The following is a 21,233-nucleotide window of genomic DNA, read 5'->3' as shown; positions in this document are numbered from 1 at the left end:
GATCCCCAACATGAAAAGGTATCACACTCAACACTGGTCATTGTGATCCTGTTTCACCTTCACCGTCTTCATTCATAGTTGCTTCAGTCTGGGGACTACTTACAGAGGTCTCGGACTAGTTAGTCTTTAATTAACTGCCATGCATACTGTATTTAGATGCTGATTATACAATATTGTGTTGTATTGCCCACTAACCTGCAAAGTTCCTTTAACGCTCTCCAAGTTGCACTCAATGATCTAAAACTCCATAGAATGCATTACTTCAGTATAGATGACAGACTCATATAAATATCGTACATAAATCTTGTCAATTCATTTAAGAGAAAAGATGAGTTTCCTGTTTAGAAATATAAGTAATGTCTTTATGTTTTGGAGGAAAAGGATTTTTAATCTAAAGGCTCCAATGAATGGTTCAAGCGTCAAGTCCCATGAACAACTTCTCTCTTGAAAAGTTAGCCTTTCCAGTCAGTGCTCATTCCATGTCACGGAAAGACCTCCAACACACCTGGAGGATCAGTACTCTTTGAACCTCCTCAGAGCCATGATCATGGGCCACGTAGTGTACTTGTTTTCACTTGTTTGGTGTCCTTCAATCCTGAATGATCACTCTAGGGACTAGTTGTATGGGGACTCTGAGTGTGAAGAGGACCAGCTGACGGCTTCATGAGCTGTGTGAAGAGCTTATTTATTTGTATTCTATATTTACTGAACATTACATTATGAAGAGTTTATTTATTTGTATTCTATATTTACTGAACATTACATTATTAAGAGCTTATTTATTTGTATTCTATATTTACTGAACATTACATTATGAAGAGCTTATTTATTTGTATTCTATATTTACTGAACATTACATTATGAAGAGTTTATTTATTTGTATTCTATATTTACTGAACATTACATCATGTGTGTGTTTTACTGCCTGAAGCAGCAGACTTAACATTTGACATGAAGTTGCTGACTGGAGCTCTTTAGACAAACTCTGAGATGGATCGCAGGTTCAACATGTCATGCTGTGTCCATGGCAACGGTCAAAGTGCTCATGTTAACCCTCTGGACACAGCAGTGTGACGGTCTTATTAACGGAGAGCACTTGAACACATCACAGAGCTCCCCCTGGTGGTCAGTGAGTTTACAGCAGGTCTCAGTGTTCCTGTCAGTTCAGCTGTGGTTAATTAAGCCTAATGACTTTGTTTGTGTTTTGTTCTTTCTATACTTGTACATTAAACTGTGAATCTACAATAATATAATAATGTGTTACAGATGTGCATCTCTGTGTCTGGCATTAGCTTCTTTGTGTGAACCTTGTTGATTAAACGTCACATGTCACATAATTACAGCTTCTTTAATCATAATCTTCAGATTCTCAGCACTCTCACACATTTTCAGGAAATCTTTGTCTAAATCTACTTTGCTGTATTGATCCTTTTCTTGTTCATAGCTGCTAGTTTGTCCAACAGCTGCTCTGGCTGAAGATTAAAATCAGAATTCCCCTCCCTGCTGGTCTCTGTTGTAGGACCCATCAGAGACTAAAGTCCCCTGGACCTGAACCTGAACCTGGACCTGAACCCAGCTGTGTGTCCTTGAAGAGTAATCGGTCTAAAGGCGGTTTTATTGACTTCAGGGATGGACGACGTTCTTCTGACCCAGAGTAAGTTCTTAAAACAGATGAAACAGATGACAACCTGTTCTGAAACACAGAATTGGTCGTGCATCATTCACAGTGTTGTTTTCATGATCAATCGTGACCGTACTCAATATATTTAGCCCTTTGGTCTTTATGTTTTTGATTGTAATGTATTAACTGTAAACACTCTCTGGTGCAAACACAATGTGAGCGAATTCCTCCACAGAGTCGATCAGGAGAGGTCAGATTTTCTGATAGCTGCAGATTTCTTAAGACAGGTGACTGTGAAGAGCTGCACACGTCTTTAGAATAGCGCCAGAGTTCTGGGGACTAGCTGAAGGGGTCTGGGTACAAGCTACAGAGGTCTGGGGACTAGCTGCAGGGTTCTGTGTCTACATTCAGAGGTCTGGGGACTAGCTGCAGGGGTTCTGGGTCTACATTCAGAGATCTGGGGACTAGCTGCAGGGGTTCTGTGTCTACATTCAGAGGTTGGGGACTAGCTGCAGGGGTTCTGGGTCTACATTCAGAGGTCTGGGGACTAGCTGCAGGGGTTCTGGGTCTACATTCAGAGATCTGGAGATTTGAATAAGCAACAAATAAATAACCATAAATAAGTTGTGTCATTGTTGCCATTTAGTGACCTGTTTGAATGGTATAAAAATAACGTTTATGGTCAAATAAAACCAGTTAAAAGAAAATTTAAATCCTTTATGTTTCAGTGATGATGATGATGAAGATGATGATGAGTAAATGTCAGTGTTTACTACTATCAGTGATCATGATGATGGATGATGATGATGATGAGTACATGTCAGTGTTTACTACTATCAGTGATGATGATGATGATGATGTTGAGTACATGTCAGTGTTTCTGTCAGTTCACAGAGAGAAAACGTCTCCTGGACCCAGCTGTGTGTCCTTGAAGAGTAATCGGTCTAAAGGCGGTTTTATTAACTTCAGGGATGGACAACGTTCTTCTGAGTAAGTTCTTAAACAGATGAAACAGTCTTCAGCATCTGGTCTATGAAATGATTAATCATGATAGAACATCTTTAACTTATTGTCGTATTTGTGTTTTAAAATCATGACCAATAAACAGTCTGTGGTGCCAACACAATGTGAGCTGATTGTTCATGACTCCTCCACAGAGAGGACCAGGAGAGCTCAGAGGGCCCCAGAGGTCCGTCTGCCCAGCAGCATCAAACACACCTGGACTCCATATTTATGGTCTGTCCATCTACTGTACATCTATTCTGTTGTCAATCATCTCCACGCTGCACTCTTTAGACCAGTGGATGGTCAGTCGGTCCAACATGGATCTGATGTTTGGTTCCATGGTTTTAGTTTGTGTCATTCATATAATATTCTGTTCCAGCTGCTGGAGGAGAACATCCTCACGTTTGTGAAGAACGAGCTGAAGAAGATCCAGAAGGCTGTGAGTTCAGATTACCCAGAATGCTTTGACAGTCAGAGGGAGGATGAGGAGGGGTTGGACGGTGAGGATGAAGAGCAGAGGAGGAGCAGCAGAGGAGCATTTCTGAAGATCTCACTGCACTTCCTGAGGAGGATGAAGCAGGAGGAGCTGGCTGACCTTCTGCAGAACAGTAAGAGGATTCCTCTGAAGGTTTAACATGCTGGATGAATGGGACGTTTACTAATGTCTCCAGAGATGGACCAGAATATGTTCATAGACTCGTTCTGTGAGGAACTGACATGTTGATGTCTATTCTTTGACTCATTGGTCTTCTCTGTTGTGTGTTCATTCAGGACTTCTTGCTGCAGTTTGTCAGCGTAAACTCAAATGTAACCTGAAGAAGAAGTTCCAGTGTGTGTTTGAGGGCATCTCTAAAGCAGGAAACCCAACCCTCCTGAACCAGATCTACACAGAGCTCTACATCACAGAGGGAGGGACTGCAGAGGTCAATGGGGAGCACGAGGTCAGACAGATTGAAACAGCATCCAGGAAACCACACAGACCAGAAACCCCCATCGGACAAGAAGACCTCTTCAAAGCCTCGTCTGGAGGAGAGGAACCAATCAGAACAGTGATGACAAAGGGAGTGGCTGGCGTTGGGAAAACAGTCCTAACACAGAAGTTCACTCTGGACTGGGCTGAAGACAAAGCCAACCAGGACATCCAGTTCACGTTTCCATTCACGTTCAGAGAGCTGAATGTGCTGAAAGAGAAGAAGTTCAGCTTGGTGGAACTCGTTCATCACTTCTTCACTGAAACCAGAGAAGCAGCAATCTGCAGGTTTGAAGAGTTCCCGGTTGTGTTCATCTTTGATGGTCTGGATGAGTGTCGACTTCCTCTGGACTTCCACAACAATGAGGTCCTGACTGATGTCACAGAGTCCACCTCAGTGGATGTGCTGCTCACAAACCTCTTCAGGGGGAACCTGCTTCCCTCTGCTCGCCTCTGGATAACCACACGACCTGCAGCAGCCAATCAGATCCCTCCTGACTGTGTTGGCTTGGTGACAGAGGTCAGAGGGTTCACTGACCCACAGAAGGAGGACTACTTCGGGAAGAGGTTCAGAGATGAGGAGCAGGCCAGCAGGATCATCTCCCACATCAAGACCTCCCGAAGCCTCCACATCATGTGCCACATCCCAGTCTTCTGCTGGATCACTGCTACAGTTCTGGAGGACGTGTTGAAGACCACAGAGGGAGGAGAGCTGCCCAAGACCCTGACCGAGATGTACATCCACTTCCTGGTGGTTCAGTCCAAAGTAAAGAAGGTCAAGTATGATGGAGGAGCGGAGATGGATCCACACTGGAGTCCAGAGAGCAGGAAGATGACAAAGTCTCTGGGAAAACTGGCTTTTGATCAGCTGCAGAAAGGGAACCTGATCTTCTATGAATCCGACCTCACAGAGTGTGGCATCGATATCCGAGCAGCCTCAGTGTACTCAGGAGTGTTCACACAGATCTTCAGAGAGGAGAGAGGACTGTACCAGGACCAGGTGTTCTGCTTCGTCCATCTGAGTGTTCAGGAGTTTCTGGCTGCTCTTCATGTCCATCTGACCTTCATCAACTCTGGTGTCAACCTGCTGGCAGAAGAACAAACAACCTCCCTTTGGTCTAAAGTCTTTAGATACAAACCTGAACCAATATATCTCTACCAGAGTGCTGTGGACAAGGCCTCACAGAGTCGAAATGGACACCTGGACTTGTTCCTCCGCTTCCTCCTGGGTCTTTCCCTGCAGAGCAATCAGATTCTCTTACGAGGTCTGCTGCCACAGACAGGAAGTAGCTCACGGACCAATCAGGAAACAGTCCAGTACATCAAGAAGAAGATCAGTGAGAATGATTCTCCAGAGAAAAGCATCAATCTGTTCCACTGTCTGAATGAACTGAATGATGGTTCTCTGGTGGAGGAGATCCAACAGTCCCTGAGATCAGGACGTCTCTCCATCGATAAACTGTCTCCTGCTCAGTGGTCAGCTCTGGTCTTCATCTTACTGTCATCAGGAAAAGATCTGGAGGTGTTTGACCTGAAGGAATACTCTGCTTCAGAGGAGGCTCTTCTGAGGCTGCTGCCGGTGGTCAAAGCCTCCAACAAAGCTCAGTACGGATACATTATCATTACTAAATGGGTTTGATGTTTTACTTTGAACATGTTGTTTGTATTAATCCCCGTTCCTCCCTTAGGCTGAGTGGCTGTAAACTCTCAAAGAGAAGCTGTGGAGCTCTGTCCTCAGTCCTCAGCTCCCAGTCCTCTAGTCTGAAAGACCTGGACCTGAGTCACAACAACCTGCAGGATTCAGGACTGAAGCTGCTGTCTGCTGGACTGGAGAGTCCACACTGTGCACTTGAACACCTCAGGTCAGGATCAGGTGGTTTACCACAGATGATGTAGTGGTTTAAGTGTCTGACTGAGTTCATGGTGGTGTTCCCAACATGTTACTGGGGGAGAACAATGTCTACTGGTGTGTCTGCTTATATGCATCTGGAAATAATGCTGTGAATGGAGAAGTGGCCACTATCCTGCTGGGAAGTGTTGGATGTCTTGTCCACCAACATGAAGATCTTTTGGCCCTCCTGCTTTCAGGGAACCAGGACGCTTTAAGTCCTGCTTTGAGTTTGTTAGAGCTGGAAGAACTTCTTTCACTGGAATCAGGGTTTGAATGTGTTAGGGGACCAAGGGACAGGGGCCAAAGGGTCAGGGCCCCAAAGTGTCAGAGGCCAAACGATCAGGGGCCAAAGGGTCAGGGGCCAAAGGGTTCAGGAGCCCAAGGGTCAGGGGCCAAAGGCCCAAGGGGTCAGGGGCCAAAGGGTCAGGGGTCCAAGAGTCAGGGGCCCAAGGGTCAGGGGCCAAAGGGACAGGGGCCAAAAGGTCAGGGGCCAAAGGGTCAGGGCCCAAGGGTCAGGGGCCAAAGGCCCAAGGGGTCAGGGGCCCAAGTGTCAGGGGCCAAAGGGTCAGGGGTCCAAGAGTCAGGGGCCAAAGGGACAGGGGCCAAAGGATCAGGGGCCAAAGGGGTCCAAGAGTCAGGGGCCAAAGGGACAGGGGCCAAAAGGTCAGGGGCCAAAGGGTCAGGGCCCAAGGGCCTTCATGTTTAATCAATAACTATCTGATTGGTCTACGTATTGATCATCACGTGTTACATTTCCTGGTCATATGTTCCACTTCACATCAGCTGCCTCGTTGTCTGCATGTCATCCTCTACAATCATGAAATGTACAACTGGTGTGGATTCATGCTGCTGGTGGACTACTGAACAGGTCTACTGGGTCAGAGCCAGGGGCCAAAGAGCCAGGGGCCAAAGGATCAGGGGCCAAAGTGGCAGGGGCCAAAGGGTCAGGGGCCAAAGGATCAGGGGCCAAAGAGTCAGGGGCCAAAGAGTCAGGGGCCCAAGGGTCAGGGGCCCAAGGGTCAGGGGCCAAAGAGTCAGGGGCCAAAGGGTCAGGGGCCAAAGAGTCAGGGGCCAAAGAGTCAGGGGCCCAAGGGTCAGGGGCCAAAGAGTCAGGGGCCAAAGGGTCAGGGGCCCAAAGGATCAGGGGCCCAAGGGTCAGAGGCCAAAGGATCAGGGGCCAAAGGGCCAGGGGCTAAAGGGTCAGGGGCCAAAGGGCCAGGGGCCCAAGTGTCAGGGGCCAAAGGGTCCAAGAGTCAGGGGCCAAAGGGTCCAAGAGTCAGGGGCCCAAGGGTCAGTTGCCAAAGGGTCAGAGGCCCAAGGGGTCAGGGGCCAAAGGGTAGGAGGGCCAACGGCCCAAGGGTCAGGGTCCAAAGAGTCAGGGGCCAAAGGGTCAGGGGCCAAAAGGATCAGGGGCCAAAGGGCCAGGGGCCAAAGGTTCAGGGGTCAGGGGCCAAAAGGATCAGGGGCCAAAGGGCCAGGGGCCAAAGGGTCAGGGGCCAAAGGATCAGGGGCCCAAAGGATGAGAGGCCAAAGGATCAGGGGCTAAAGGGTCAGGGGCCAAAGGATCAGGGGCCAAAGGGCCAAGGGCCCAAGTGTCAGGGGCCAAAGGGTCCAAGAGTCAGGGGCCCAAGAATCAGGGGCCCAAGGGTCAGCCGCCAAAGGGTCAGAGGCCCAAGGGGTCAGGGGCCAAAGGGACAGGGGCCAAAAGGTTAGGGGTTCAAAGGGTCAGGGGCCCAAAGTGGCAGAGGCCAAAGGGTCAGGGGCCAAAGGGTTCAGGGGCCCAAGGGTCAGGGGCCAAAGGCCCAAGGGGTCAGGGGCCCAAGTGTCAGGGGCCAAAGGGGTCAGGGGTCCAAGAGTCAGGGGCCAAAGGATCAGGGGCCAAAGGGGTCCAAGAGTCAGGGGTCAAAGGGTCAGGGGCCCCCTGTCCTTCACCTCCAGAATGTCCCTCAGAGAGACACATAGAGTATTGATGAGTAAACTATATGTTCCATACTTTATTAATATTATATATATACTATACTTGAGTGAGTCAATGTTCATCATTATAAAGAGTTATTTAATCACATTGAAGAACCAAACATTTATACATTGTGAATCAAATATTAGTTTAATGATCATTCTGATACGTTAATCTTGTGTGAAGTCCTGACTCCTCCTGCCGTGAGCTGCTTCTACACGTCTGCTACCAGCTGCAGGAAACCTTTAAAACCTGATCACATCTGATTGATTATGAACACATTGTTTCTGTCTTCTTCTCTTCTTCTTAGTGACATGATTTTAACAACATGTCTGTTTACAAAAGAAGAGGAAACAACATGAAAGACACTCATGTTGATGATGTAAATAATGATTCATTGTGTATTGATATGATAAACTCTGTTGTTTTGTGTGTTTTCAGTCTCTCAGACTGTCAGATCTCAGATGAAGGCTGTTCTTCTCTGGGATCAGCTCTGAAGTCAAACCCCTCCAGTCTGAGAAAACTGGATCTGAGTAGAAACAAGCTGCAGGATTCAGGAGTGAAGCTGCTGAGTGGTTTTCTGGAGAGTCCACATTGTAGTCTGGAGACTCTGAGGTGGGTTCACTGTCTGCTGCTAGTGTAGCACCTTCATGTTTAATCAATAACTATCTGATTGGTCTACGTATTGATCATCACGTGTTACATTTCCTGGTCATATGTTCCACTTCACATCAGCTGCCTCGTTGTCTGCATGTCATCCTCTACAATCATGAAATGTACAACTGGTGTGGATTCATGCTGCTGGTGGACTACTGAACAGGTCTACTGGGTCAGAGCCAGGGGCCAAAGAGCCAGGGGCCAAAGGATCAGGGGCCAAAGAGCAAGGGGCCCAAGGGTCAGGGGCCAACGTTTCAGGGCCCAAAAGGTCAGGGGCCAAAGGGACAGGGGCCCAAGGGTTAGGGGCCAAAAGGATCAGGGGCCAAAGAGTCAGGGGCCCAAGGGTCAGGGGCCAAAAGGATTGGGGGCCAAATAGTCAGGGGCCAAAGCGTCAGGGGCCAAAAGGTCAGGGGCCATGGGGATCAGGGGCCAAAGGGTCAGGTGCCCAAGGGTCAGGGGCCAAAGAGTCAGGGGCCAAAGAGCCAGGGGCCCAAGGGTCAGGGGCCAAAGGGTCAGGGGCCCAAGGGTTAGGGGCCAAAAGGATCAGGGGCCAAAGGATCAGGGGCCAAAGAGTCAGGGGCCCAAGGGTCAGGGGCCAAAAGGATTGGGGGCCAAATAGTCAGGGGCCAAAAGGTCAGGGGCCATGGGGATCAGGGGCCAAAGGGTCAGGTGCCCAAAGTGGCAGAGGCCAAAGGATCAGGGGCCAAAGGGTTAGGGGACCAAGGGTTCAGGGGCCAAAGGGACAGGGGCCAAAAGGTCAGGGGCCAAAGGGTCAGGGCCCAAAGTTTCAGGGGCCCAAATTCAGGGGGTCAAAGGGACAGGGGCCCCCTGTCCTTCACCTCCAGAATGTCCCTCAGAGAGACACAGAGTATTGATGAGTAAACTATATGTTCCATACTTTATTAATATTATATATATACTATACTTGAGTGAGTCAATGTTCATCATTATAAAGAGTTATTTAATCACATTGAAGAACCAAACATTTATACATTGTGAATCAAATATTAGTTTAATGATCATTCTGATACGTTAATCTTGTGTGAAGTCCTGACTCCTCCTGCCGTGAGCTGCTTCTACACGTCTGCTACCAGCTGCAGGAAACCTTTAAAACCTGATCACATCTGATTGATTATGAACACATTGTTTCTGTCTTCTTCTCTTCTTCTTAGTGACATGATTTTAACAACATGTCTGTTTACAAAAGAAGAGGAAACAACATGAAAGACACTCATGTTGATGATGTAAATAATGATTCATTGTGTATTGATATGATAAACTCTGTTGTTTTGTGTGTTTTCAGTCTGTCATGGTGTCAGATCTCAGTTGAAGGCTGTTCTTCTCTGGGATCAGCTCTGAAGTCAAACCCCTCCAGTCTGAGAAAACTGGATCTGAGAGGAAACAAGCTGCAGGATTCAGGAGTGAAGCTGCTGAGTGGTTTTCTGGAGAGTCCACATTGTAGTCTGGAGACTCTGAGGTGGGTTCACTGTCTGCTGCTAGTGTAGCACCTTCATGTTTAATCAATAACTATCTGATTGGTCTACGTATTGATCATCACGTGTTACATTTCCTGGTCATATGTTCCACTTCACATCAGCTGCCTCGTTGTCTGCATGTCATCCTCTACAATCATGAAATGTACAACTGGTGTGGATTCATGCTGCTGGTGGACTACTGAACAGGTCTACTGGGTCAGAGCCAGGGGCCAAAGAGCCAGGGGCCAAAGGGTCAGGGGCCAAAGGGTCAGGGGCCCAAAAGGTCAGGGGCCAAAGGGTCAGGGGCCCAAGGGTCAGGGGCCAAAGAGTCAGGGGCCAAAGAGCCAGGGGCCCAAGGGTCAGGGGCCAAAGGGTCAGGGGCCCAAGGGTTAGGGGCCAAAAGGATCAGGGGCCAAAGGATCAGGGGCCAAAGAGTCAGGGGCCCAAGGGTCAGGGGCCAAAAGGATTGGGGGCCAAATAGTCAGGGGCCAAAAGGTCAGGGGCCATGGGGATCAGGGGCCAAAGGGTCAGGTGCCCAAAGTGGCAGAGGCCAAAGGATCAGGGGCCAAAGGGTTAGGGGACCAAGGGTTCAGGGGCCAAAGGGACAGGGGCCAAAAGGTCAGGGGCCAAAGGGTCAGGGCCCAAAGTTTCAGGGGCCCAAATTCAGGGGGTCAAAGGGACAGGGGCCCCCTGTCCTTCACCTCCAGAATGTCCCTCAGAGAGACACATAGAGTATTGATGAGTAAACTATATGTTCCATACTTTATTAATATTATATATATACTATACTTGAGTGAGTCAATGTTCATCATTATAAAGAGTTATTTAATCACATTGAAGAACCAAACATTTATACATTGTGAATCAAATATTAGTTTAATGATCATTCTGATACGTTAATCTTGTGTGAAGTCCTGACTCCTCCTGCCGTGAGCTGCTTCTACACGTCTGCTACCAGCTGCAGGAAACCTTTAAAACCTGATCACATCTGATTGATTATGAACACATTGTTTCTGTCTTCTTCTCTTCTTCTTAGTGACATGATTTTAACAACATGTCTGTTTACAAAAGAAGAGGAAACAACATGAAAGACACTCATGTTGATGATGTAAATAATGATTCATTGTGTATTGATATGATAAACTCTGTTGTTTTGTGTGTTTTCAGTCTGTCATGGTGTCAGATCTCAGTTGAAGGCTGTTCTTCTCTGGGATCAGCTCTGAAGTCAAACCCCTCCAGTCTGAGAAAACTGGATCTGAGTGAAAACCAGCTGCAGGATTCAGGAGTGAAGCTGCTGAGTGGTTTTCTGGAGAGTCCACATTGTAGTCTGGAGACTCTGAGGTGGGTTCACTGTCTGCTGCTAGTGTAGCACCTTCATGTTTAATCAATAACTATCTGATTGGTCTACGTATTGATCATCACGTGTTACATTTCCTGGTCATATGTTCCACTTCACATCAGCTGCCTCGTTGTCTGCATGTCATCCTCTACAATCATGAAATGTACAACTGGTGTGGATTCATGCTGCTGGTGGACTACTGAACAGGTCTACTGGGTCAGAGCCAGGGGCCAAAGAGCCAGGGGCCAAAGGATCAGGGGCCAAAGGGTCAGGGGCCAAAGGGTCAGGGGCCAAAGAGTCAGGGGCCAAAGGGTCAGGGGCCAAAGGATCAGGGGCCAAAGAGTCAGGGGCCAAAGAGCCAGGGGCCCAAGGGACAGGGGCCCAAGGGTCAGGGGCCAAAGGGTCAGGGGCCAAAGGGACAGGGGCCCAAAGGATCAGGGGCCAAAGGGTCAGGGGCCAAAGGGTTAGGGGACCAAGGGACAGGGGCCAAAGAGCCAGGGTTCCAAGGGTCAGGGGCCAAAGTTTCAGGGGCCAAAAAGGTCAGGGGCCAAAGGGACAGGGGCCCAAGGGTTAGGGGCCAAAAGGATCAGGGGCCAAAGGATCAGGGGCCAAAGAGTCAGGGGCCCAAGGGTCAGGGGCCAAAAGGATTGGGGGCCAAATAGTCAGGGGCCAAAGCGTCAGGGGCCAAAAGGTCAGGGGCCAAAGCGTCAGGGGCCAAAAGGTCAGGGGCCAAAAGGTCAGGGGCCATGGGGATCAGGGGCCAAAGGGTCAGGTGCCCAAAGTGGCAGAGGCCAAAGGATCAGGGGCCAAAGGGTTAGGGGACCAAGGGTTCAGGGGCCAAAGGGACAGGGGCCAAAAGGTCAGGGGCCAAAGGGTCAGGGCCCAAAGTTTCAGGGGCCCAAATTCAGGGGGTCAAAGGGACAGGGGCCCCCTGTCCTTCACCTCCAGAATGTCCCTCAGAGAGACACATAGAGTATTGATGAGTAAACTATATGTTCCATACTTTATTAATATTATATATATACTATACTTGAGTGAGTCAATGTTCATCATTATAAAGAGTTATTTAATCACATTGAAGAACCAAACATTTATACATTGTGAATCAAATATTAGTTTAATGATCATTCTGATACGTTAATCTTGTGTGAAGTCCTGACTCCTCCTGCCGTGAGCTGCTTCTACACGTCTGCTACCAGCTGCAGGAAACCTTTAAAACCTGATCACATCTGATTGATTATGAACACATTGTTTCTGTCTTCTTCTCTTCTTCTTAGTGACATGATTTTAACAACATGTCTGTTTACAAAAGAAGAGGAAACAACATGAAAGACACTCATGTTGATGATGTAAATAATGATTCATTGTGTATTGATATGATAAACTCTGTTGTTTTGTGTGTTTTCAGTCTGTCATGGTGTCAGATCTCAGTTGAAGGCTGTTCTTCTCTGGGATCAGCTCTGAAGTCAAACCCCTCCAGTCTGAGAAAACTGGATCTGAGTGGAAACCAGCTGCAGGATTCAGGAGTGAAGCTGCTGAGTGGTTTTCTGGAGAGTCCACATTGTAGTCTGGAGACTCTGAGGTGGGTTCACTGTCTGCTGCTAGTGTAGCACCTTCATGTTTAATCAATAACTATCTGATTGGTCTACGTATTGATCATCACGTGTTACATTTCCTGGTCATATGTTCCACTTCACATCAGCTGCCTCGTTGTCTGCATGTCATCCTCTACAATCATGAAATGTACAACTGGTGTGGATTCATGCTGCTGGTGGACTACTGAACAGGTCTACTGGGTCAGAGCCAGGGGCCAAAGAGCCAGGGGCCAAAGGGTCAGGGGCCAAAGGGTCAGGGGCCCAAAAGGTCAGGGGCCAAAGGGTCAGGGGCCCAAGGGTCAGGGGCCAAAGAGTCAGGGGCCAAAGAGCCAGGGGCCCAAGGGTCAGGGGCCAAAGGGTCAGGGGCCCAAGGGTTAGGGGCCAAAAGGATCAGGGGCCAAAGGATCAGGGGCCAAAGAGTCAGGGGCCCAAGGGTCAGGGGCCAAAAGGATTTGGGGCCAAATAGTCAGGGGCCAAAAGGTCAGGGGCCAAAAGGTCAGGGGCCAAAAGGTCAGGGGCCATGGGGATCAGGGGCCAAAGGGTCAGGTGCCCAAAGTGGCAGAGGCCAAAGGATCAGGGGCCAAAGGGTTAGGGGACCAAGGGTTCAGGGGCCAAAGGGACAGGGGCCAAAGGGACAGGGGCCAAAAGGTCAGGGGCCAAAGGGTCAGGGCCCAAAGTTTCAGGGGCCCAAATTCAGGGGGTCAAAGGGACAGGGGCCCCCTGTCCTTCACCTCCAGAATGTCCCTCAGAGAGACACATAGAGTATTGATGAGTAAACTATATGTTCCATACTTTATTAATATTATATATATACTATACTTGAGTGAGTCAATGTTCATCATTATAAAGAGTTATTTAATCACATTGAAGAACCAAACATTTATACATTGTGAATCAAATATTAGTTTAATGATCATTCTGATACGTTAATCTTGTGTGAAGTCCTGACTCCTCCTGCCGTGAGCTGCTTCTACACGTCTGCTACCAGCTGCAGGAAACCTTTAAAACCTGATCACATCTGATTGATTATGAACACATTGTTTCTGTCTTCTTCTCTTCTTCTTAGTGACATGATTTTAACAACATGTCTGTTTACAAAAGAAGAGGAAACAACATGAAAGACACTCATGTTGATGATGTAAATAATGATTCATTGTGTATTGATATGATAAACTCTGTTGTTTTGTGTGTTTTCAGTCTCTCAGACTGTCAGATCTCAGTTGAAGGCTGTTCTTCTCTGGGATCAGCTCTGAAGTCAAACCCCTCCAGTCTGAGAGAACTGGATCTGAGTAGAAACAAGCTGCAGGATTCAGGAGTGAAGCTGCTGAGTGGTTTTCTGGAGAGTCCACATTGTAGTCTGGAGACTCTGAGGTGGGTTCACTGTCTGCTGCTAGTGTAGCACCTTCATGTTTAATCAATAACTATCTGATTGGTCTACGTATTGATCATCACGTGTTACATTTCCTGGTCATATGTTCCACTTCACATCAGCTGCCTCGTTGTCTGCATGTCATCCTCTACAATCATGAAATGTACAACTGGTGTGGATTCATGCTGCTGGTGGACTACTGAACAGGTCTACTGGGTCAGAGCCAGGGGCCAAAGAGCCAGGGGCCAAAGGATCAGGGGCCAAAGAGCAAGGGGCCCAAGGGTCAGGGGCCAACGTTTCAGGGCCCAAAAGGTCAGGGGCCAAAGGGACAGGGGCCCAAGGGTTAGGGGCCAAAAGGATCAGGGGCCAAAGAGTCAGGGGCCCAAGGGTCAGGGGCCAAAAGGATTGGGGGCCAAATAGTCAGGGGCCAAAGCGTCAGGGGCCAAAAGGTCAGGGGCCATGGGGATCAGGGGCCAAAGGGTCAGGTGCCCAAGGGTCAGGGGCCAAAGAGTCAGGGGCCAAAGAGCCAGGGGCCCAAGGGTCAGGGGCCAAAGGGTCAGGGGCCCAAGGGTTAGGGGCCAAAAGGATCAGGGGCCAAAGGATCAGGGGCCAAAGAGTCAGGGGCCCAAGGGTCAGGGGCCAAAAGGATTGGGGGCCAAATAGTCAGGGGCCAAAAGGTCAGGGGCCATGGGGATCAGGGGCCAAAGGGTCAGGTGCCCAAAGTGGCAGAGGCCAAAGGATCAGGGGCCAAAGGGTTAGGGGACCAAGGGTTCAGGGGCCAAAGGGACAGGGGCCAAAAGGTCAGGGGCCAAAGGGTCAGGGCCCAAAGTTTCAGGGGCCCAAATTCAGGGGGTCAAAGGGACAGGGGCCCCCTGTCCTTCACCTCCAGAATGTCCCTCAGAGAGACACATAGAGTATTGATGAGTAAACTATATGTTCCATACTTTATTAATATTATATATATATACTATACTTGAGTGAGTCAATGTTCATCATTATAAAGAGTTATTTAATCACATTGAAGAACCAAACATTTATACATTGTGAATCAAATATTAGTTTAATGATCATTCTGATACGTTAATCTTGTGTGAAGTCCTGACTCCTCCTGCCGTGAGCTGCTTCTACACGTCTGCTACCAGCTGCAGGAAACCTTTAAAACCTGATCACATCTGATTGATTATGAACACATTGTTTCTGTCTTCTTCTCTTCTTCTTAGTGACATGATTTTAACAACATGTCTGTTTACAAAAGAAGAGGAAACAACATGAAAGACACTCATGTTGATGATGTAAATAATGATTCATTGTGTATTGATATGATAAACTCTGTTGTTTTGTGTGTTTTCAGTCTGTCATGGTGTGAGATCTCAGATGAAGGCTGTTCTTCTCTGGGATCAGCTCTGAAGTCAAACCCCTCCAGTCTGAGAGAACTGGATCTGAGTAGAAACAAGCTGCAGGATTCAGGAGTGAAGCTGCTGAGTGGTTTTCTGGAGAGTCCACATTGTAGTCTGGAGACTCTGAGGTGGGTTCACTGTCTGCTGCTAGTGTAGCACCTTCATGTTTAATCAATAACTATCTGATTGGTCTACGTATTGATCATCACGTGTTACATTTCCTGGTCATATGTTCCACTTCACATCAGCTGCCTCGTTGTCTGCATGTCATCCTCTACAATCATGAAATGTACAACTGGTGTGGATTCATGCTGCTGGTGGACTACTGAACAGGTCTACTGGGTCAGAGCCAGGGGCCAAAGAGCCAGGGGCCAAAGGATCAGGGGCCAAAGGGTCAGGGGCCAAAGGGTCAGGGGCCAAAGGATCAGGGGCCAAAGAGTCAGGGGCCAAAGAGCCAGGGGCCCAAGGGTCAGGGGCCAAAGAGTCAGGGGCCAAAGAGTCAGGGGCTCAAAAGGTCAGGGGCCAAAGGGTCAGGGGCCAAAGAGTCAGGGGCCAAAAGGATCAGGGGCCAAAGAGTCAGGGGCCCAAGTGTCAGGGGCCAAAAGGATCAGGGGCCAAAGAGTCAGGGGCCCAACGGCCAGGGGCCAAAGAGCCAGGGGCCAAAGGGTCAGGGGCCCAAAGGATCAGGGGCCAAAGAGTCAGGGGCTAAAGGGTCAGGGTCCAAGAGTCAGGGGCCCAAGGGTCAGGGGCTAAAAGGTCAGGGGCCAAAGGTTTAGGGGTCAAAGGGTCAGGGGCCCCCTGTCCTTCTCCTCCACAATGTCACTCAGAGAGACTCATAGAGTATTGATGAGTAAACCAACATGAAAGACACTCATGTTGATGATGTAAATAATGATTCATTGTGTATTGATATGATAAACTCTGTTGTTTTGTGTGTTTTCAGTCTGTCATGGTGTCAGATCTCAGATGAAGGCTGTTCTTCTCTGGGATCAGCTCTGAAGTCAAACCCCTCCAGTCTGAGAGAACTGGATCTGAGAGGAAACCAGCTGCAGGATTCAGGAGTGAAGCTGCTGAGTGGTTTTCTGGAGAGTCCACATTGTAGACTGGAGACTCTGAGGTCAGTAGAGGGTTTGAGTCCTTGTGTTGTTGTTGTTGTTGTTCACGTCTACAGGAAGTGAAGCTGGATCCCAGCTGACGGCATCACGAGGTATTTAGAGATAGCGGTCCTCATTCATCAAACTATCAAACTATTGATCATCTCCGTTAAAGATGTGAGATCAGTCTGACTGAAGCCTGCACACCACTGGCTCTCACTTCATAGAACCAGCATTACATTTAGTAACCAAGAACATTATCTGGTGTTTTATTGCTCAGTCTTTTCCTCCACGGAGCCAATCATCAGTCCACTAGTGCTGCTTTGTTCATGTTGAGCAGGTTCCAGAGATCCTGGAAACCAAACTTCATCACGTCTGGTTCATGACATCATCTGGAGAATGAATTCTCTGGATCTGGTTTACTGCAGCTGTAAGAACCCAAAATACAGATTCAGCTGTGATTGAATTACAATGAACGGGTAAAAATGAAGCAGATTCAAGAAAAGTCTAAATTCATGTTTTCTTAATTTTGTCCACAAGACGACAAGAAAACAACTTTTAAAATATTAGTTTTCTGAATGGAGTCTGGCTCGATCAATGCTAAGCTAACGTTGTAGCTGCTCCATAAACACTCCACATAACGTCCCATAGACCAGGGTTCTTAACCTTCTTGACCTCGGGGCCCATTCGAAGAGTAACACCGTTTAATTAATTGATCTCCCTTCATTTGATTTGTATTCAATAACTAAATCAAATCCACTTACAGTTGAACAAGTAAAAACATGACACAATGTGATCACAAGGACATTTGTTTATCACGTGTATGTAAACCTGCACAACAACAACAACAAGACGCCCAAAAGGCGAACAATTCATGGAACAAATCAAGCTAATACAATAACTAATGTAAAGGCTTATTAACAAAGAAATAGATTTTACTAGAGAACCAAAGGAGAGACTCAATAAAATGGAGAAATTGAAATTTGATAAATAAATATGTGGTAGTAAAATGGACACATTCAAAATAATAAGTTTCAAATGAAATAAACTGTAAATAAAATAAAATAATACACACACAGGGCTCTGGCTCTGCCTCGTGCCCTCCGTTAACAAAGCTCTACTTAGGGAAGTCGGGATTGTACTCTGGCAAAACATTTAGACTTTTGGGGGTTTTATCACCACTTTCATCTTAATTTTTTCGTTTTAAATACATAACTTTCGCTACTGAGTGTCTTCTTCTGCCTATCAGAGCTTGTAAAACAACTGACTGACGCATTACCGCCACCAAGTGGTGGGAAGCGGTATTGTAACTGAGCGTCTCCTGGATAACAGTAATACCTCTGGTGTCTTCAATTGATAACCCATGTGGCCCACGGGTGCAAAACTAAAAGTTGTTATATATATATATATATATATATATATATATATATACACACACACAGATTGTACATATTGTAAATCCCTCTGAGGAGAGTTTTGTGATTTGGGGCTATTTATTATATATTCTCTCTCTCTATATATATATATATATATATATATATATATATATATATATATATATATATAGCCCCAAATCACAAAACTCTCCTCAGAGGGATTTACAATATGTACACATATGACATCCTCTGACTTTCACATCATGAACAACTCTCCAACATGGGGAGAAAAGGGTTAACGACGGAGGAGGATCTATCAGGATGTCATGTGACCAGAAGTACAATAGATGTCATGTGACCAGATGAACAATAGATGTCATGTGACCAGATGAACAATAGATGTCATGTGACCAGATGAACAATAGATGTCATGTGACTAGAAGTACAATAGATGTCATGTGACCAGATGAACACTAGATGTCATGTGACCAGAAGTACAATAGATGTCATGTGACCAGATGAACAATAGATGTCATGTGACCAGAAGTACAATAGATGTCATGTGACCAGATGAACACTAGATGTCATGTGACCAGATGAACACTAGATGTCATGTGACCAGATGAACAATAGATGTCATGTGACTAGAAGTACAATAGATGTCATGTGACCAGATGAACAATAGATGTCATGTGACCAGATGAACAATAGATGTCATGTGACCAGAAGTACAATAGATGTCATGTGACCAGATGAACAATAGATGTCATGTGACCAGAAGTACAATAGATGTCATGTGACCAGATGAACAATAGATGTCATGTGACCAGATGAACAATAGATGTCATGTGACCAGAAGTACAATAGATGTCATGTGACCAGATGAACAATAGATGTCATGTGACTAGAAGTACAATAGATGTCATGTGACCAGAAGTACAATAGATGTCATGTGACCAGAAGTACAATAGATGTCATGTGACCAGAAGTACAATAGATGTCATGTGACCAGAAGTACAATAGATGTCATGTGACCAGATGAACAATAGATGTCATGTGACCAGAAGTACAATAGATGTCATGTGACCAGAAGTACAATAGATGTCATGTGACCAGATGAACAATAGATGTCATGTGACCAGAAGTACAATAGATGTCATGTGACCAGATGAACAATAGATGTCATGTGACCAGATGAACAATAGATGTCATGTGACCAGAAGTACAATAGATGTCATGTGACCAGAAGTACAATAGATGTCATGTGACCAGATGAACAATAGATGTCATGTGACCAGAAGTACAATAGATGTCATGTGACCAGAAGTACAATAGATGTCATGTGACCAGATGAACAATAGATGTCATGTGACCAGATGAACAATAGATGTCATGTGACCAGATGAACAATAGATGTCATGTGACCAGAAGTACAATAGATGTCATGTGACCAGATGGTTGTGGCTATACTAATTGCATGTACCTACACATACCAATGATAGTAGCAGGAGGGGTCGGGCAGGACCCCAGCAGGAGGCAGGACCAGGGTCCAGAGGCAACACGACACAGAGAACCTGTGAGGAGAGAAAGCACAAAGACTCTGGGGAAGGGACCCAGTTCCATCTGGTCTCTGGACTAATACAAGGCCTCGTAGGGAACGCCTCCAGCTGTGCTTTCTTTTCAACGTCAGGACGTCAGAGACGAAGCAGGAGCATCTCAACACCGATTGGCTTTATAGACGCAGCGTCACGTCACGTTCTCACTCGTGTCGAAATATGTCCATTCACATGTTGTCCTTTTAGTCCTTCTTTGCTTTGACTCTGTATGAAGTCGCGTGGCTTTGCGTTTGTTGTGAACGCAGCAGAAAAGAGTTGAATCCATCTGTACAGCGAGCAGTGAACACCTCTCTGGTTCTGCAGTCGTGATGCGTTCAGGACCCTCAGCAAAGACTCAGCCTGGACGACCCAAAGGGGCTGCAGGTGTGTGAGCTTGGAGCTCAGTGGAGGTTAACATGAGAGCTGAGAGGAAGCTGCACCGCCTGGAGGCCCTGCTACCCTTCCTCCTGATGAAGGGAGTCTCTGGAGACACCGATCCATCTCTTATGTTGTCTTCTTCTCTCCTCAGATGGAAGTGATCAGCTGAGTGCTGATGATCCATCTGGAGACGGACTCCACCTGGATTTGATTTAGTCGACCACACAGCAGAAGACTTTTAAAAGACCAGAAGAAGAAGATGTCCAAGACACAACAACATGTGTGTGTGTGTCAACTTTATGATCCAACAGACAAGTTTTTATTTTCTGCAGAAATAATAATCAAATATTAATTTACAATACCGATTTATAAAGCTCATTATAATATGATATTTTAGTAATTATGAGAAAAATTTAAAGTAATAAATACAGTGAGAGACTGTTCCAATAGAGTGCTATGATCTCTGTGGTTGACCTTTGCTCTGCATCCTTCCAGGAGATAATCATCCTGAAAGTGCTTTTCTTTTCTAGGCGAACCTGAAAATTCAATTTTTGCTGTGTTTGATCTTTATTTACTCTTAACCAGTAACAAATATACCATTAAAGCTGCAAGCAGCGATGGGTCCTCGTTCCGCCTTCACGTCGGGGGTGCTGGCCGGTCGCCGGCTCAAGCGTCCCAGCATACACATATTCCCGGGCAGCAGAACAAGGAAGTGTCTATATACTTACTGGTCTCTGCAGTATCGATTACCCATCTCTGGAACAGATATTCTATTTCTTATATTGAGAGTTCTATGATTAAGGTGTTTTTACGCTGCAGACCGCATAACGGGAGCAGCTGACTTGGTGGTAGAGTCTCTATATAGTGTGTGCACTCTAGAATATAATCTATGTGTGATGTATGTATTTGATATACTCTGTACTACAATGCCATTCTTTTTTAAGTCTTGTACTGATGTGTACTATTGAGAGGTCACTGTTGTATCCTTGATTGTCTTAAGCTGTATGAGCAGGTGTTGCCAACTGAGTCCGGAGTTTCTGTGAAAATTGATATCAAACAATTCAAGTCATAAATTAAGGAGCTTCTCCCAAAGATTAAGAAAGGGGGAGATATGGGTCCCTGAGGATAAGGTCACTGCAGCCTGGGAAGGAGGAGGATGGGGCCCAGCTTATCCCCCGGACGGTCAAAAGTTAAAGGAGAGGTCTTCGTTTTGGTTTTCTAAACCGATACAGCCCGTCAGATATTGATTTTTCAAATCTCCGCACTTTGTGGCGAACACTTTACGCATTAGCTAGAATTTCACTTATTTGTTAATCCTTTTTCACTCTTGTGTTAAATAAATAAATACATACTGCATTGCAGTTTAATTAATGAATGAAGTCGTTTTCCAGCCTTTTCTGAGCCATCACTTCATCAGTTCCGACTGACGTCGTCATCAGCCCCTGAGGTGAGTTGAGCTACATCCCCACGGCTACACAAACTGATACGGACACACTTATTCCCTGCACACATTT

The 21,233-nt window shown here is 46.7% G+C and overlaps 1 protein-coding gene across 2 annotated transcripts; it reads left to right on the top strand.

Annotated features, from left to right (window-relative positions):
- The first annotated feature begins 6 nt into the window (after positions 1-6).
- LOC117742246 (NLR family CARD domain-containing protein 3-like) lies at positions 7-21,094 on the top strand. 2 transcript variants are annotated; one of them, XM_034549359.1, is made up of 10 exons: positions 7-18; positions 1,520-1,648; positions 2,779-2,857; positions 3,006-3,234; positions 3,398-5,201; positions 7,886-8,059; positions 9,405-9,578; positions 10,744-10,917; positions 12,324-12,497; positions 19,871-21,094. In XM_034549359.1, the coding sequence occupies exons 1-10, from the start codon at positions 11-13 to the stop codon at positions 19,878-19,880; spliced, it is 2,955 nt and encodes a 984-aa protein (XP_034405250.1). In that variant the 5' UTR covers positions 7-10; the 3' UTR covers positions 19,881-21,094. The 2 variants fall into 2 exon arrangements, with proteins under 2 accessions (XP_034405250.1, XP_034405252.1); XM_034549361.1 differs by lacking the exons at positions 7,886-8,059; positions 9,405-9,578; positions 10,744-10,917; positions 12,324-12,497 and adding exons at positions 5,285-5,458; positions 16,220-16,393.
- Positions 21,095-21,233: the final 139 nt, after the last annotated feature.

Source organism: Cyclopterus lumpus, chromosome 2, assembly GCF_009769545.1.
Source record: "Cyclopterus lumpus isolate fCycLum1 chromosome 2, fCycLum1.pri, whole genome shotgun sequence".
Lineage (NCBI taxonomy): Eukaryota > Metazoa > Chordata > Actinopteri > Perciformes > Cyclopteridae > Cyclopterus > Cyclopterus lumpus.
This window is presented reverse-complemented; position numbering and strand designations above follow the sequence as displayed.

Excerpts from the sequence above, each read along its gene's own strand:
- LOC117742246 (XM_034549359.1), top strand. Across the intron at positions 3,235-3,397 it reads GGCTGACCTTCTGCAGAACA|GACTTCTTGCTGCAGTTTGT; the intron begins GTAAGAGGATTC and ends GTGTTCATTCAG. Across the intron at positions 5,202-7,885 it reads AAAGCCTCCAACAAAGCTCA|TCTCTCAGACTGTCAGATCT; the intron begins GTACGGATACAT and ends GTGTGTTTTCAG.